General features: G+C 36.9%; 2 protein-coding genes across 2 annotated transcripts in view; one reads left to right on the forward strand and one right to left on the reverse strand.

Annotated features, from left to right (window-relative positions):
• The window catches only part of LOC140923688 (LYR motif-containing protein 2-like), a 246,979-nt gene that overhangs the window by 49,092 nt on the left and 179,854 nt on the right, over positions 1-18,033 (forward strand). The gene's annotated exons all lie outside the window — the stretch shown is intronic.
• On the reverse strand, positions 906-17,901 carry LOC140940742 (testis-expressed protein 11-like). The gene is made up of 33 exons (XM_073389707.1): positions 17,763-17,901; positions 17,208-17,429; positions 16,579-16,658; positions 16,399-16,429; positions 15,643-15,692; positions 14,721-14,846; positions 14,454-14,537; positions 14,279-14,364; positions 14,013-14,064; positions 13,604-13,688; positions 13,289-13,302; positions 13,081-13,171; positions 12,341-12,422; positions 11,857-11,944; positions 11,528-11,591; positions 11,291-11,373; positions 10,940-11,035; positions 10,334-10,378; positions 9,590-9,692; positions 9,248-9,357; positions 6,383-6,468; positions 6,132-6,179; positions 5,933-5,970; positions 5,236-5,313; positions 4,577-4,647; positions 4,155-4,277; positions 3,685-3,775; positions 3,440-3,577; positions 2,964-3,072; positions 2,426-2,549; positions 2,205-2,275; positions 1,589-1,682; positions 906-1,248 (listed from the first exon to the last, which is right to left on the reverse strand). Exons 1-33 carry the CDS (start codon positions 17,812-17,814, stop codon positions 1,177-1,179), a joined length of 2,787 nt encoding a protein of 928 aa, XP_073245808.1. The 5' UTR covers positions 17,815-17,901; the 3' UTR covers positions 906-1,176.

Below are 18,033 nucleotides of genomic sequence, written 5' to 3' on the forward strand. Positions count from 1 at the left end.
CTGCATAAGACTTCACTTCCCTTGAATGACTTCACAATAGCGGAAGTAAAAAATGTATTAAAATAAAACCTTTTCCCGATTTTAGATCATAACCATAAGTGCGGTTTATCAGTTTTGCCTTTTTCAGATCATGGAACAGTCCAGCTCCCCGCCAACAACAAAAAAAAAGAGTATGGCTCCTCGTATTATGATAAATGGTCTTTGAATGATCAAAATTGGATTTAAAAAAACAACAAAACTTCAGGTTAATAGAATTCAAAAAAAGATAACAGGCTTTCATAATATGACTAAAATGATATGAACTAAATAAGGAAATACCTACCTTCTATTCATTCAGTTCAATGTGGCAAACTAAATTGTAGTTGTCCTGAACTTGGCACGGGGTGGTCAGTAAATTTAAACTTTTGAAAAGATTGAATAAATGAAAATTATATTCAATGGCAATATTACACGTGCACGTATATACGACGAAAATACAAACGGAGCAGACTGAGAACCATGGTAACACAACGCACGTTTTGTTATTTTGTTCAGTTTCTTTTGTTCACTCCGAGTTTTAATTTCTTTCGCCGATTTTACCAGCTACACTCTATCGATTAGTTCGGGGTTATGTCATTGGGCGCATAGAACTGGTTTGAATATTAACCACGAGAATTATTTTTAAGCACTATAAAAACACGAACTTATGCAGCCACGTGTCAATCATTACGACATTAGTGCCTTTTGTTAGCATTTTTATGCTAACAGTACTACGTCGTTACGTGCGCTCATACTTGCGTCGTAAATGAGCAGTCTAAACATGCTAAAGCAGTTGGTGTTTGGAAATGGAATATAAGCAATTGTAAGCTAAATTGCAGTCACTGATGTACGTTTTAGTAAACTTTATTGGCCGTCACAAAGACGTAGGAACCACTTCTTAAGCAAAACTATAACTGCGCGAATTTCTCTTTCCATGTCAGAGCATATCGTTATGTGCAATAGAAATATAGGTTTTTCAAATAGACTTTTACGAAAACGAGGAATGTAGTAAAATAAATCTTATGATTTCCTTGGAACAAAACTCAATCAAAGCTAGTCCATGCCGGGATGCATATACATAACCGCCAAGTATAACTATAAGAATGTTTTTCCCAGAAATGTGTATTTTCTGCTGCCTAATTAGACGGTCAGTTTATGTCACTCTTCAACTTGGCGCTTGAATGTGTTGTTTTCCATACGATCCAGAAGATCACCGTATACCTTGGTCATCTAAAGAAACAATAAAGTGGATATTAACTAAATAATGATATACGGCCTTTGATGGTTCGTGACTGGAGTTACCCCCCGGTTGGGGGGGGGGGGTACTTTAGGAATTTCTGGGTGGGGATGTGCCGCTGTGACCCGGGAACCCTTTTAACCTATACCAGACCCCGGGGAGTTACCCTTATTACTGAATTTTTTAAGTAGCCAAGAACCTGTTCTCTGTCACATACTTTGTAGCTTGAGTCAAATTGACGAAAACAAACCAGGAAGCAGTGAGGGACACCTGAAAAAGGCTTTAACTTGAAAGGGATTTATCACCCTGTAATCAACAGAGAGTTGAGCTGACCTTTTCTTGATAGTTGCACTTAAATGTAGACAAATGATGCAGTAGTCTCATGGCCAGCGAACACCACTTCTCTCCGGCCTCATGTCTACTGGCACTGTGAACAAGAAACATGGTAAAGCTAGTACATCACAGTTTTTTTTACATGCTCTAACGTTTTTTAATGATGAATTAAGTATTTTGAAGAAAGCATGATGTTAATATAAGCAGGTGAAGTGCTGTCTGATTTCAATGTGCTCGTGCTTAACGGAAATAGAGACTGACTGATACAGATACCGAATGTCGCTTATGTTCGACTACTCACAACTGAGGTTGCAAATTCGCTAGATTTGAAGCAATGAATGCAAAATCTATCTGCGTATCGTCTGCGCGACGAAATTATACATATCCCTTTAAAAAGTGAACTCATCAAAACGTGTCAGGAAGACACTGAATCTGTGGCTACCCTCTTTTTAAGCCACATGTTCGATTAAGCAAAGAGGGAAGGTCGACCGGTTTTACCTTGATTCCGTTTTTCTTTCGAGGCTCATTGATCCCTAATATTTTCAGTGGTCAGTGAAAACTTTTTTCTACGACATTACCTGTAAGCGTCCCGGTGTTACGTAATATGATTATTTACCTGAATAGGTTTATCCCACAGTTCCACGCTTTCGTCATGAGCCACAGGATTTGAACTTCGGGATACGATTCCTGAAATAGAGGTAACTTCTCATCAACTGATTTATATCAAAACTGAGAAAGGTTTTATATCATTTGATATATCTTTTAGCGCCGATAAGGGTCCATGAGCTTTTCTGAGACACTGGATGAGCGTACAATACTCAGTCTGTAGTATTTTACCTTTGCCTGGTTCTCGATGAGTTCACAAATGTCTTGGTATATAGCCAAAGCCTCTTCTTTGCTCTCAGCGTCACTACTACTGCCACTGCTTAATGCATGATATACCAGACTGTGAAAAGCTTTACTGAACAAGGGTAATTATTAGATATCAGTATTTAATTATGGTAGACGCTTTAAATAATTAGTTATTCAGAGAACTAAAATTAAATCTGAAACCTATACTTTACCTTCATGAATTAAACATCTTGCACAGATCACGGAAATATAATTTTGGTGTGAGAGACCAATTAAACTAGTGTTATCTCGTTGGCTTCTATTTCTTATGAACATTTCAATCAATTACGTACACAGTAGCTACATTAGAAAGAAAGAAAGCAAAGAAGAGTTAAAGTAAGGAAGGAAGTTAGTTAGTAAGCAATTAAGTAAGGCATGAGACATAGAGGAGTCAGTGGATAATATATTACAATAACCAAGCATATAGCTGGAAATGTCTGCCGATATGAAGAAACACCTGTATAAATATATATAGGATTGCTACCTCAACTTAGCGAAGTCCACTGATTCCATTGCAAGATGTTTCTTGATAGCAACTCTCAAAGCTCTCATACTTATCTCTCTGTTACAAGTAGTAGATTCGACTGCAATGGCTTCACCGAGCCAGAAAAATTCACCAAATGTAAAACAATTGCGTTAGTAAAGCAAGATGTTTTGTTGGAAGTATTACAAGTTAATGACACGTGCAATTTCATATGGTCAAAGAAATAGTAGGGAAATTTCCAACATATACAAAAGTTGGTGTACAACTGGTACAAGACTTGTCGCAGTCTTATAATTCCATGTATCAAACAATTCTCTTAAAACTTTGTAACAGAAAATGAAAAAATTTCTGACCACCGTTTTTAATTTGTTGTCGAGTTTAGTTATATCGTGCGTTAACCAATTGGATACCACAGTCTTCTCCTTTTTATCTTCAACAGAAAATTATACATATAAACGTATCTGCAAGTTGATTACCAGCAAGAGTTTCAAAGGTACTTGGATCAGTGTGTGGCAAAGCTTCCGCTGCGTCTAAACATTCATATAGGTCTGAATCAGTACCAAGTTGCACCTTGGCCTCGAACTCATACAGAGTGAGGAGTATAAACGATTCGTCTGAAAAAAGTACCAAAATTAGCTCTATTGGAATATTATAACTTCAGGAATAAAGTTAGATAAAGATGCGAAAAACAGATCGATAAATAAAGGCGTACTCAATTTACCTTTTTGACTCACTACGCCTCCCCCAGCCATCTTTTTGCGAAGATCACGACATGTCTCGACGTGCTCCAAACACTGCCTTAATAGCTTTTTCTACAATAAGGAACAAGTATTTGATTAGAACAACATAAATATTTCTACGTCATTTCTACAACTAACAACTCTCTTTGTGTCTGATCCTCAATGAACTATTCCTCTTTTCTCTACGGTTACATTGCACTCATGTATTCCGAGAGCTTCTCCAGTTTCCAAGGGCCACCCTTCAACTTGCTCGCGCGGTTCGTGTTTGTACAAGAGTTCGGTCCTATCTGTTATTTTATGCAACAAAAAAGAAGTCGTGGTTGAGCAATTAATTTAACAGACCTTCCAGAACGATACAGAATGCATGTCCCACCAGTTCAAAAGTTTTAAGTTACTGTTCTTGACTACATGAATTAGTAACACAGAAAATCTTATAGGAAGTAACATAAACCTTCTCTTCTTGGCTATTTTTGTCTTGTTCTCTTGCTGCTTGAACAGCAGATGCAGCAGCCATCACAAGGCAATTCTTTTGACGAACGAAGTTAGAAGATTCCACGGGACAAAGGCAAGAAAACTACATAACACACACAACAAAAACAAATATTAGCTGGTTAAATCTAAATTGGACTCGTTTCTGTGCCTTTTTTTAAAGTCAACCTTTTTAAGGGCATTTTCATCAATAACTTTCATTGATTTATTTATAATTTTGAAAACAAGTGAAATGTTTTGAAGGAACCTATAACTTACAAGACTCCCGGCATAAACTACTTCCAAATACGTTGCAAATATGCCATTTCTTTAGACATAAATTTAATGGCTGTTATCAGAGGGGTAGTTATATTAGTAAATGTAACTTAAATTGTACACTTCTACCTTATAACAACGCAGGAAAAGCTCTTGCATTTCCAAGCTATTATCAGTACTTTCCAGTGCAACATTCCAAGCTAAGAGTAAAGATTTCGTTAGAAGTGTAATTAGGGGTAAACTCCTATGTTGAATATCCGAGCACTAATACTTAAGCAGAAGTCGAATGCAAGGTCTTTGAATATATTATTCTGTATCAGTCTGTCCGTTTGCCTACCAAGAGGAAATTATTAGAATGTTTGCCGCTAATTTTAAACTCAAGCAACCTGCTATACCAGAAAAGTATAGCATGTATTCTTGGTTGACATTTTATCACGATTCTATTTCTCCATTTATGAGCTTGCTGTAACCCATGCAGCCAAGGATGACCCCTTAGGATATCAGGAACTATACGTGCATGAGGGGGGGAAACACCACCGAGGAAACTTGCCCTATTCTTTTCGAATACCAATGATATAACCGGGCCGGCGGTTGAAAGAATCGGATTAGTTTAAAAGACACATACCATGGTCATAAAACTTTCTTTTGGAGCGTCTTTTTCAAGCCACCAACCTTTAGGTCTTGTCTGCATTTTCCGCTCACAGAATCAAAGTTGGTATATAAGGGAACGTTGCATGGTGAAAAACAGACATTCGTTGTCCGTTCTTCGTAATAAGTAAGCAGCTTACCGATTTTCATAAACCACATCGCCTCTACATACACATGCGTATCGCCTGCACCGTGCATCTGAGACAAGCGATCCAACGCTAAGAAATAATTCCAAGAAGTCGTGTTAATGATCTTCATTATTTTTTTAAGTTATTTATTTTCTGTAAACTGTTTTGTCAGTGCCGGAACTAAGTTAACACAGTCGGATGCAGGGGACGGCCTGAATCATGTTTCAGAATGCCCATTGCCACAGTCCTAGAAACGATCAAATACTCGAATAACTAGTTTCGTATTCGAAATCGTAAGAGAACCGAACATGCTGTTTTATTTGTGGGGCAGGAGAATTTGCCCCCACTGACTCATGACTCGCTGCCCTCAAGAATGTAGCCTGCGAATACAGCCGTTTCTCCTTGCTCCTCGCAGCTAAGGACGTTTCGCGAGGAGAAAAGAGAAGCAGCTGTATTCGCAGGCTATCAAGAATTAAAAGTGACGGTAAATTCATCTCTGCAACGAAGCGGAGAAAAAGAGATTTACAAAGTATGCTTTTGGAGGCTAGCAGGAGAAAGTTGTATGCCAGAAAATGTGAAAGCCCTATTACAAGTAGAGGTTTTAGAAATAACCTGAACACAATAATTATGGAAAACTTAAGTTTATCAATCAAGTGATATCAATAGCGAAAAGTATGCAGTTTGGATTGTTCTTAGGTACTCATCTTACCGATCTGTAGATAGCGAAGAAAAGAGGTAACATCTCTCCTAAAAAAAAATAATGAGTTAAAAATCATCAGAATTGGAGTTTATGAGATTTGTTTTAGAATTACCTAAAACCTATTAAGGGGCAGTTCTGTTGCAGAATATGGTAACAATTGTAAATGTTAGGATATAGAAAGCCGAAAAATATTTCATTGTTGATTTACCTTGCTCCTGAATCTGAAATTTCTGTGAGCTTTAACCTTGACAAGCATCTAATTTGTTTAAATAGAAAAAAAAATCATTCACAGGGTTTAAAAAAGAATTGGATCAGTTCACTCAATTTAAAAATCGGTAATGATATGCTAATCGTAGGTTACATTTGGCTAAAGACGTTATTTACCAAGGAAGTTCGCACGCTTAAAAGAGATAACAGATAACTAATATAAAAGAAATAGATACATGTAGATAGTCATACCTAAGTGACGTTAAAACTTGTTGATTATCACTGCTAGTAGCTATGACCTGTTCCAGGGCACTGACGGTTACTTGATGGTTCTTTTGCTAAAAGACATAAAGTATAAAGAACAAAGTTTACAAAAACTTAAAAACCTCTATCTGTAATAAATATTACCTATCTTAGATACAATGAAATTTACTTTTGCTTCTCAAATATTTAGTGACTTCTGTTTTGACAAGAGATTTAAATAACTGTACAGGGTCCGAAATTGCGCCTTCCTGGTCGCCAATGCGACTAAACATTTAGTCCTGGCGACCAGAATTTCATAGCTGGTCGCCAGCTAGCGACTTGTAAAGCTGGTTGTTATTGAGGGCTTAAACATTCGGAGAAACTGATTAAGAATTGAAACCTCGAAAAGCCATTTGCCAACAGGTGTCTTCCTTTTTGTCCTGCTGATATTTTTTAATTAAAAGGAAAACGAATCTTCCTGTAATAATACCTCCACAACAGCTACGATCAATACGAGTTGAACGTTTCCAAGCCGCCATTACGAGTAATGTGGCACAAAAAAAATGTGGCCTGGTACGAGCAACATGGCGGCTATGTTTCGTGGTTGTTTTGTGGATTATTTTGTGGTAGTTATGGGAAGAAAATAGTTTTGATATGATCCGGTACAGTCATGGGCAGACAGCTTTCTGTTCCTACGTTCTAGATCAGATGGCTTTACATGTATATCTCCAAAAAGTAATTTGTGGAAAAAATGAGACTTCACTCGTACACGTACGGTTTCTTTCTGGTATCGGGAGCGGAAGTATTGCAATTTTTAAGCACAAAAACGTCCATACCATGCATTTTTTATTCGTGTTTAAACTTTTATTTGAAAAAAAGGGAGGGGGAATTTTTGGCGACCACAATTTGCCCTCTGGCGACCAACAATTTATACTTGATCGCCAGTTGGCGCTCGTATTAAAAAGTTAATTTCGGACCCTGCTGTATTGTATTTATTTATTTATTTGCAGATTAAGAATACATAACAAATTTATATAAAAGGTGAAAATGAACAATAGGACACGAAGTCCCCTGTAAGGTTAAAGGCACCCCTCCCCCCCCCCCTCCAAATTTCCTCTTTCATTGTTGACGTGATGATTTCCATTTTGTAAAACTATCAAGACATCATCATCACAAGTAAATCACTTGTTTTAATTGACGAGGCCTTATCAACAAGCTTTACTATTCGCCTTCTTTTTCTTAACTATCAGTTTTTGGGACATTAAATAGTTCATTATCTTTGTTAGTTTTTTTAGGAGAAATAAATAAATAAATAAGCTTAACAATCGGTTGTAGCATGCAAAGTATGTTCGTCTCACAAAATGTATAATAAATGTGATAAACGAACTTCGTGACGTTTAGGGGGAACGGCGAGGCGAGAGGAACTCACCACAACCAATCAGTCAAACTGCTACCCTTTTATTAACAGTGTACTCTTTAGCTTCTGTTGGCTTACAGTCAAACTTCTACAGTGTTCTTGTCTTTTTTTCTTCCTTACTACCTCTCTCTCTTTAATTCTTTTTTCGACGCTCCAAATCTTTCTTCCTAAATCCGTTTCGCTACTTAGAAGCTCTCTTTTTATTTGCCTTAATGATTAAGCTTTAGGTTGAAATTAGTACAAAGTTTCCCACTATTAAAAACTTGTATCAACAAAAAATAAAAGAGTTCCCTAAGTTTAATTACTTTAAAGGTTACAGTGGTAATTTAATTGTTTTCCAAGGAATGTCAAGTTTAGAAACGAGATGTCCTTCTTTCAAAAAAGTACACTGTTAATATTTATCATCCTAAATAAAAAGCTTACTAGTAAATTGATTGGGTTTTTTGGGGTGTTTTTTTTTTTTTAATTCAATATTTATCCAGGGGCATCCAATTTAGCAGAGCCGAGTTTAAATGGAGCCCTGACACAACACAAAAACAAAGACATTAAAACATTAAAACTAGACAATTAATTAAGTTACAAAGACAACATGTACCGCTGGCGTTACTGTTTAAAATGGCGCCTTAGCTTGATTTTGAATTCACTGAGGGTCTCTACTTGTCTAATGATTCTCAGTACAGCTGTCGGTAGAGTGTTGTAGGTCCAAGCACCGTTTATTCTGAAGCTACCTTGGTATTTAGTAGTTTCTGCGAAGGGAGGGCGCAGCAAATCATGACTTCTGGTGTTATAGCCATGGAAAAGGTGCGTGCGTCTAAACTCTGAAAGTAAGTACGAAGGCGCTATTCCGTGAAGACACTTATGGACTAAGACGCATTTGAGATAATTTATGCGTGCTTGTAGGCTGGGCCAGCCAAGTATTGATTTTAACTCCTCAGCCCCGATAGATCGACCTTCAATAAATACTTGCGGCGCGTCTATTTAGCTTATCTAGATAGGCTTTGCTGGCCCAACCCCACATCTGTCCCAGACACGTTTCATTTTGAAACAAAAAACACTTAGAATGTTCTAGAAGCTTGTAGAATTGAGATTTCATGAACTTTCATCAACTTCTCATAAATTTGTAAATCGGACACATCAGTCCTGTTACAAGTGCATCAAACTTATAAAGTCATGGTACTATTTACGGACTACGGTCCATTTTGACAAATCTTTTTCTTTCTGTTAGGAGAAGAAACTGTGCACCTCCTCCAGAAAGACTAAGTGAATGGTCAGATGGGAACTTGTTTCTCAACAACAACTTGCGTTTTTATGTCATCTACTGGCGCAAAGGATCAACTGAAGCTTCCTTCGCGGTACTACAGACAAATTCTAATCCGAGTAGTAAGTCTTCACCTAGGATTTTACGCAGAAACGTATTAGTCTATAGTAACATCACGCAGAACGATTGATGAGCGTACCTCTAAAGCCAATTGTGCAGCCAGACATATCAACAAATGAGCATCAGTTTCTGTTATGTTATTATCTTGCCTTGAATCAACTTCACTCATCTTAGTCATTGCGTCCACAGCTGGTGATTAAAATAAACTATGTTAAGCATGCACTCTTGCTGATGCTCACAATTTCGGTTCGGGTTGGAATCGACAAGCTGTTAGAAGTTAAAATGATAGACCCGGGTAAAATAGACGTAAATAAAATAACCATAACTTTACTAAGTGTAGGGTGTATGCATAGGAGAGATGAATTATTTATCTCACTAGTTTTGGGGTTTCCTGATGTCGTTATGATGTAGCCATGCTCACCAAGGTCATCTTGTCCTTCCAAGAGGGCTATTTTAAACTTATAGAAGTAAACAACAGCATTCTCGGAATCATTTTCTTCCGCTTCTCTTATGGCTTCTTTGGCCTGGAAAGAAACGCACCAAAAAGGAATAACTCAACTTTTAAATAACTGAGATAAATACCAGTCCTACCTCTCCATTAAAAGAAACTATTGACAATTAAGCCTGGTAGGTCAGTTTCAATATAAAAAGGCTTATGGGAATAGCGGCTGCAATAGGCTGGCTGAGTTCGTAATTAAACTAAGCTAGAAGCCACTCTGTAGTTGAAAAAGAGTGCAGATGGACAACATGACTTGGAACCGTAAGAAATAACCATTGTTTCCACCTAATTACGAGGAGTGAAGACAAAAAGTAATACCCTCTTTAGCCTTAGTAACCCCCTGCCCAGATCTTAGACCTAAACCGCTATCTCACTTTGGGGATACAACAGACCATTTTACAGTTGTGGGCTTAGTATCCTAGTCTTTGAGGACCTTTGAGTGAATGTGAGGCTGGGGATGACTTTGTTTTGATACAAACCTCTTTCCTTTCTTATGAAACTTATGCTTAAAAAATACTAGTTAGCATAAGAACATAATTTATATACTAAAGCAAGAAGGGCTGTATCAAAACGAGGTCAACTCCAACCTCGTTTTCACCTGTAACTGTACAATGGGCTATTTTTGTAACCGCAAATAGCTTAAGCTAAAGGGTCTTCTTGTCAAACCTTCTCATAGTCTTGAAGATTCATGTAACAACAACATTTGTTTCGCTGCAAAAAAAAAAGAACAGGTATGATGTTTCCCATTTGGTTTTGATCACCAGCAAAAAGTTAACGAAAATGTTTTAGAAGAGGTTAGGCCAAAGAACAAAGTTAATTTCAAACCATTTGGTACATAATTCTAGACTGAGAGTGGGTTCCCTTTCTTACAAAAGGGCCCTTTTCAATTTTAAAGGCGGCCCACGAGGCCCTCAGTAGATGATAACTAGAGTAACAAATGTAAGCCCTGTATCTGGTCTGTATGGTGTAAAAGCAACCGTCAGTATGCCACTCAGCAAGGTTTAACCTAGAGATATATTGTACTAGCTTGATGCGTATGTAAAAACTTCCGAGAAGCGCGCATACTTTGTCTTGACTCTCCTTCTTTTATTCAGATAGCTAATGGCATTAAATTCAAATCAAAAATCGTTCTTTTTTTAAATGAAAACCAACAATTTACTACTGTATCGGTCACACTAAATGAGTTTGTCGTGCAAATCAATTCCCGTTATTTTAAAAAAGGTAGTATAATTGGAAGCATGGCAACGCTTTTCATTTCTTTTTCATACCAACCTGCAGTTTTGCAATACTTTTGCTGTTTGTCTCCTTCGAGGAAAAGAGGCTCAAGGAATAATTATACCAGTTTAATGCTTCATTGTAGTCTTTTGCCTGAAGAAATAGAAGTTGAAAAAAGGAAAATATGAGTATCCCATGGGAATTCGAACCATTACAAATGTTTACTGTCAGCTTGGTTCCTTGTGAATAGAATTATCCCAAACTTATAGGATAGATTTTCTAATAAATATACACGATAATAATTATCACCGTACAAAAATTAAGGGGCACCCACGCTACTTTTGCAAAAGCGAAAGGAAATGAAACAGTATTAATGTTAACGATAACAGTCATTTATCATTTAGAAACCTCATAACAAACAGCCGCTTTTTCCCACAAAAGAATATGGAATCTTTGAAACATCTCTGAATCAACGGATTTGCTCATCTCACCTGAAAAACAATTTAGCAAAAAAAAAACAAACAAACAAACAAACAAATCATGATGTCAGTGCACTATCGTGATCAAACTCAATCAGAACGATTAATTAAAATGAAAACAAAAAAGAGATCAAAGATAAGTATCAACAAGCTAGGCCTTGCATACCAACAATGCAGTTTTCGATAAGCTCCTTTGCTGCGTCATCCTTTTTGTTTTTTAACAAGAGTTCCTTCAGATAAAGAGTAATGAATTCAGTTGATGTAGACCGTTTGTCACTTAAATTTTCTTTAAAATCGCAACATGATCTCCTTCATTTCTGATCAAAAAACTTCTGTAAGAGTAACAAAAGTTAAGAAAAAAGCCTAATCGCAGCTTTTGCCTTGATCTCAATTCCCTTATGATTTGCGGTAGGCCTAAGAGGAGGAAAAGTCATTTTTAGATCTTTAGATGTTTTCCGTATTCCTTATTAAATGGAAATTGCTATAGTAACTTACCAAGTGCTCAAGTTGAATCTTATAAAGGTGCGGAGAGTTTTTGAAGCGTGAAGTCAGAATTTCCAAACAGTCAAAAGCCAATTCCGGTCTGACAATAATAAAAAAGAAATAGATTCAACTTCATTTTATCACCACATTAATTATGACTAGTACTATCTGTTTATTTTCAGCAAGAATTGATAAAGTTGTGCTTTTTTCTCTTGGTCTTCTAAGCGGCCTTCATCTTGGATTGCCAGAATGTTTTAAACATGCCAAAATTAACGCTTCTATTTCTACAATTGGTTTCCCGCTAACCTTATTAGGAACTTCCCTTAAATTAATGAATACCCCGTTATGACGTTCGTGGATACACCTACATTTACTTGTTCAATCCATAAAACATATATAACAAGTTATAATTATGTGCAGTTAAACATGATTTTCTTGCCACTAAATTTGCTCTTGCATTTAAAAGATATCTTCATTTTACCAATTATCGACCCACCTGTTTTGCTGGATTGCCAAATTTACTGCACACAAACCAAGATCCACCTTTAAGTCCGGGTGCTGAAGAGTTTCCTCAAAGGCTATAAATAAAACAAACCCTACTTGAATTTATTGAATGATAATTACTGTTTACTCGTCCAGTAGATGTAAATTACGTTAAATATTGATGAATATGGCATACTGATTTAGTTATGAAAAAACGACTTAAGGTAAAAAGGTGCATGAACGTCCTTATTTTACGTCGGAACTCTTAACAGTTCAAACCTAAGGCCGACTGTGCGCTCATTTTACCCCCTCCCCGCTTCCTTCAGTCTATCAGTGGTCCGAAATCTGCTAAAACTACAAGGAAAGGGAATAAAACAATCGAGACAAGGAGTCAGAGCAGTATCGTCATATCTTTTAAATATTACCCTGGATAAAAGTTAACAAAAACTAGCTTTCTTCAACGCTAGAATAGTATTAATTCACGACAAATACAGTTGCATGGGAAAACTTTGATTTATTCTTTTTTCCTGGACAAAAAAAAACACATTCTCATAGCTTTTTCATGCTCAAATACTGAATTGTCCAGATCTGACCTGAATTGAACAACCTTGACTATAGTCAGTTTATTTTCCCTGTAAGAGCAATTCATGCTCTGTTACATGTTTAACGTGTTACTTTGAGATAATATAATGTCCCTACAGTACTCGTTAAATGAAAAAACGGCAAATTGTGTATAAGGGAAAGGTTTGATACCTGACTTCAATCTCGAAAGTGGAATCGTTTCCCCATTACCCATAATAAGTAGTTTTGCTTTAAGATAAAGTCCAGCGGGATGGCTATATTCCTAAGTAGAAAAGCGGGATATACGTCAGTTGTTTGAATGTATTCAAATCGGATTCAAATACAGTCTAAATAGAACTCATCAACTCCTCTGCATAGCAAAAATAATGTAGGTACTTACAGAGTTTGCAAGGTCTAAAGAGGAACAAAAGAAAAACATGGTTAATCTTGGCTGCTGAATATAAGGCTGCAGTAAGTTTACTAAATGCATTGGATTAAACGTGATAGAACAACAATTTTACAGTTCTTAGGTTAAACTGAATTTTAATTTGTGTCAAAGTGGAACAGGGTGTCGGATAAGCGTATTCTGTAAGATTCATACACACTCAACAGAGCTTCTGCCATTATAAAATCATAATAAAGCAAGTATAAGTGAATAACGACTTAAAGTTCTTGAAATTTACTGGCGGAAGATAAAGTATTCAGGATTTGTTACCAGTTGCATTGAGAGCCATCTGCCAGTTGTTTTTGTAGTCCCAATCAAGATATGCATTTGCCAGAAGGCGCAATGTTGTTGCCTGCTGCAAATTTCAAGAGCATATTTCCTGTTAAATCTACAATTCATTCTTTTCTGTACCTTTTAACAATGGCTGAACTAATTTCTGGAAACTGAAAGCTAGTAACTATGCCGAAGATCTATGCCGCCAGAGAAGGATATTGTGTTCACAGTTATCTTTCACGCGAACAAAGGCAAAGGAAAGACAGAAAAGGGCTGTAACTTGACCTTGGAGTCACAGAAGAGACTGAAAAATGTACTTGTTCATGCCCAATTACAACTTACATGCAGCAAACATTCCATTATTGACAATAGATCTTTCGTACAAGAAATAATTGTAATCACATACCTCCTTTTTTGCTCCAAAGGGATTACTTTCTTTTCTTAGATCATAACTTTGCCTGAGCAAAAAACAATTTAAAGTGAGAAAAGTCTACTTTAGTACGTTACGAGATTGGTTTTTATCAGAAGATCCATCCCTGATAATTATAAGATGAGTTAAATATTCCTCTTTGAGACATGGGTCAAGTTGATTACTATGTGAAGGTGTGGTTTGTACCGCACTCAACTGGTGTGATTTATTTGTTGGACTTAATTTACCAGAATAATGCCTACCTGAGCCAGCCGATGCAATTCTCGTATTCCTCACGGTAGTAGGTATCAACACCAAAATTGTAACACAGCTGTGCCAAGGAAATGCTCTTCGGTACGGAGGAAAAGGAGCACATTACCAGTTTTTTAATCACATGGCAAAATATATAAAGTGCCTATAGCACGTATCGTCCCTCACCTCTTTTAAAGTTAGTCTTGGCAAGTATTCTCTGGCTTTCCTAACATAAAAGCTAGCTGAGTTGTAATTTTTCAGCGAAAAGCTCTGTAAATGAACATACAAACCATTAAAAATTAAAAAAAACACGCTCCTCACTATCATAAGTGGCAACGTTTCCTGGATCTTTAGAAAACCCTAAAACGCAACGAATAAAAAATTAAAGGCTACTTTTAAAAGCTTGTTCTCGTAAACTTTTCGTGATGTGCAATTTAAGTGAAAACTACTCACGGCTTCAGCTCTGTAGCAAAAGACACGGAATATGTAGCGCTCACTTTCTGCAATGTTTTTGACTTGTTCCGTTGATGATGACTGCATCTCATTTAATGACCACACCTTTTGCAATCCATCCCAGCACTTCAAAGTAAAACAAAACAACCAACACAAAAAAAGATTGGAGTCCAATTATGGCAATTATCCAAGCAAAAAAAGTATAGAATGACGTTCAAGTATGTTACACCCTGGAGTATCACTCCACCGCCACCTCTTTCCTTCAGGGCTGGATGCCATTCCATCACTTAGGAAACCCCTGCAGTAGGACGCCAATACAATTTATACCCTTCATGAGTTCAAAGTGACAAAGTTTACTGTCTTGGGAAACAAATTTAACCATCGTACAATACTTGCTCTGACCACCGGACATGAAGTCGGACAGTAATGACTACATGTGAAAGTCGTTAAACTAAAATCAAAGAAGTTCCTTTGGCAAACACCAGAAGCCTCGGACTGATTTTTTGGTCGAATTATGGTAGTTTAGTTTTGTCCTATTTCTGATTGGCTTAGAAGTGGCGTGGACGCTTTTAACCAAACTTACAGAACAAGCAAACACCAAATACCCTAACTTTCGACACTCAAAAATAAAAGATGTAAAATGTAACTTTAACTTCTTTGTCAAAGAAGCCAAAATTAAGAACGATGCCGAGATACGAAACAGGTTCAGGAAAAAATGAGAGATTTATTTTCAAGTACAGCAACCCCTTAAAAGGGGATTATTAGCTGATTGAAACACTATGCGTACGTGCAATGACCGCATTTAGCACCCGTTACAAATTTATGTAGTTAAACAACTTTTTACGTAATGGTTTAAAAGTAAGTGTTAAAATTTGATTGCCGAGCACTGTACAGTTCTGGTAGGGAGTATTCTAAAACGTACCTCTGATGCTAACGCAAGGCACTTCTCTGCCATGGCTGGGTTTTGACATTCTAAAATACAAAAAGAGTTAAGCAGCTCAAAGCAACTTGAATGTTGAATTATCGCAAGATTTCTGTAATGTGCGTGGCCGGCGTTCTTACTGGATAATGCATTAAACTGACGCCGGATTTTTGGATTTTTGGATTTCCAAGTGCCGATCGGGCTGCGACGATCAATTTCACATACAAGTAATAGAGCGTTTTCACATGACGTCACGGCGGCCATATTGGTGTTCCAAAACAACGAAACAGCGGCCATGTTGGTGTACCCAGTAAATCCTCTGGGAGTTTAACTCTTTTCTCATGTAAACGGTTTCTTTTGTTCCAATAAATTAGCATAGATGCTGGCCACGTGAGTAAAAACGCTCTATACTTCATATCACTTTTTAAAAGGAAAGAATGGGGGTAGTAGTAACTATACGTTTTCAAGGCCATGTAAAGCTATACCAAATAGTCTATGCCGAGTGTCTGGCTACGGACTTGGAATTGTACTATGGTGAAAATACTAAAAATGAAAAGAAATCAATAAGATCGCGTTGTAAGTTTAAATTTTGCCTTTCAACTTTAATTTGAGTATTCCATTCTTATTTACGCACTGGAATTTTTTTGTCCTCTAAGCATCTTGTTTCGGTTACAGTTACGTGTTTAAGTGAACAATTGGACATTTTTGGGTTGAACGCGAGTGAATTTAATCATGATATTACCGAGTTTGACTTACCCAGCCAGGCTTTTCCGGTTTTTGTTGTCATCTAAATGAAAAATAATAATACTAAAAGATTAGATACCGTATCTTTGTGGCTTTTTAATAGGTAAGAAATTACATAGTATCTTGCTTGAGACGAAGCCGACGAAAGAAGGATCGTGAGAATGATAAAACTGAACATTTCTTTGTTCTCACCACGAGTTGTTTTCTGTATGTCACCTCACTTGTTTCGGAAGCATTTGCCAAAACTGACAGGTTACAAGCTGCATGCCTTACTGAAATCAAAAAGGGCAAAGTTGTTCTTAACTAATATATAAACAACAAGCTGTCATTATAAGTTTGCAATATTACATGCCTCTAAATTCTTATTAGTAGTCAGTAGTTGCTCATTCGCGTGTAAAAAAATCGCAGAGACCATTTAATTAGACTATTATTTGAGAGAGGGTGTGAGCCCTCAGGCTGGTCTAGTACAATTTCGTAAGGGTTTTTAGATGGGCTTATATTAACTCAGGGGAATTATAACCTAAAAATAAACTCGAAGAAGAATCAAAACGAATTAAACGTACTTTATTTACCTAGAAAAAACAAAATTTAAAAAATCCGACTCTTGTTGACTCTAACTGTAACCAGACCATACAAGATATATCATGACAATCAATACATCAATCTGATCTGTGAGAATAAACCAGGCAAACCTATGATGATGTTCCTTTTTTTCGGGATTTTACCGTATGCTGTACGCGTACTGTATATCGAGAGTGTGACTTAAGCGTGAATGAAGCTGAGAAACCTTATTAAACACACAGACGCAGACTGAATCTTACATCGTGCATTTGAAATTGCGCCTGTTGTTCCACCAGTCTTCATTGCCACAGCAATATTCCAAAGTGTAACAGAACAACTGTGTATCTGAATTAACACTGCATTATTTTCACTTCTATCAAATGAGAGCTTATGCATTCTGTTTGCAAGGTTGGTTATTCGATCTGCCAGTGCTGTGACTCTTTCCTCGTTGTTCTGGTTTTGACGCAAGTCTTTTACAAGAGCTGTAAAAGAGAACAAAATCAGGGGAGTGCCGTAAGCCATCGACCTGCACGACACTGTTCCATGCGATAAGCCTAAATGATAACTTTTAAGCTTGATTCTATGAATAAACTTAAAGGTAAAGGTGAAAAACGAACAGAAGTTGAAAATGTCAGAGAAGAAGAATTGATTATTGTTTAGAGCTGCTTAGAGTTATGTCAGACAGTAATAGTCGTAATGGACGAATGTTGCTCTTGCACTATATATACAAAAACATAATATTAGTGAAGTTCTATATAAGCCACGTGATAAGTAATTATAAGTGATGAAGCTACAAGAATCAAGATTAAGCTCACCTTGTAACAAAGTTGAGGCACTCCCGATGTCTTCTATATTATCTCGAACCATGTCGAAATGTCACAACATCCAGCCCCGTACTTGGCCAATTTTGTCCTTTAAAAAACCGAAACGAATGTCACACAGGCTGCATTGGGGACGAAGAATACAAAAAGGAAAAATCGCCAAAAGCTAAAGTAAAACACTGAAAAAAGCCGCAAAGAGATCCGCAAAGAGTTAAGAGTACACAGAGAGAAAGGACTTGTTTTGACTTTCAACCGCGTTGGCTGC

The sequence above is a fragment of the Porites lutea genome, chromosome 1, assembly GCF_958299795.1.
Source record: "Porites lutea chromosome 1, jaPorLute2.1, whole genome shotgun sequence".
Taxonomy (NCBI): domain Eukaryota; kingdom Metazoa; phylum Cnidaria; class Anthozoa; order Scleractinia; family Poritidae; genus Porites; species Porites lutea.

Coding starts and splice junctions, on each gene's coding strand:
- LOC140940742 (XM_073389707.1), bottom strand. CDS start 17,814: ATGGTTCGAGATAATATAGAAGACATCGGGAGTGCCTCAACTTTGTTA. Junction 11,374..11,527: donor TATCGAAAACTGCATTGTTG/GTATGCAAGGCC, acceptor ATTGTTTTTCAG/GTGAGATGAGCAAATCCGTT. Junction 5,314..5,932: donor TCTTCGCTATCTACAGATCG/GTAAGATGAGTA, acceptor ATTATTTCTTAG/CGTTGGATCGCTTGTCTCAG.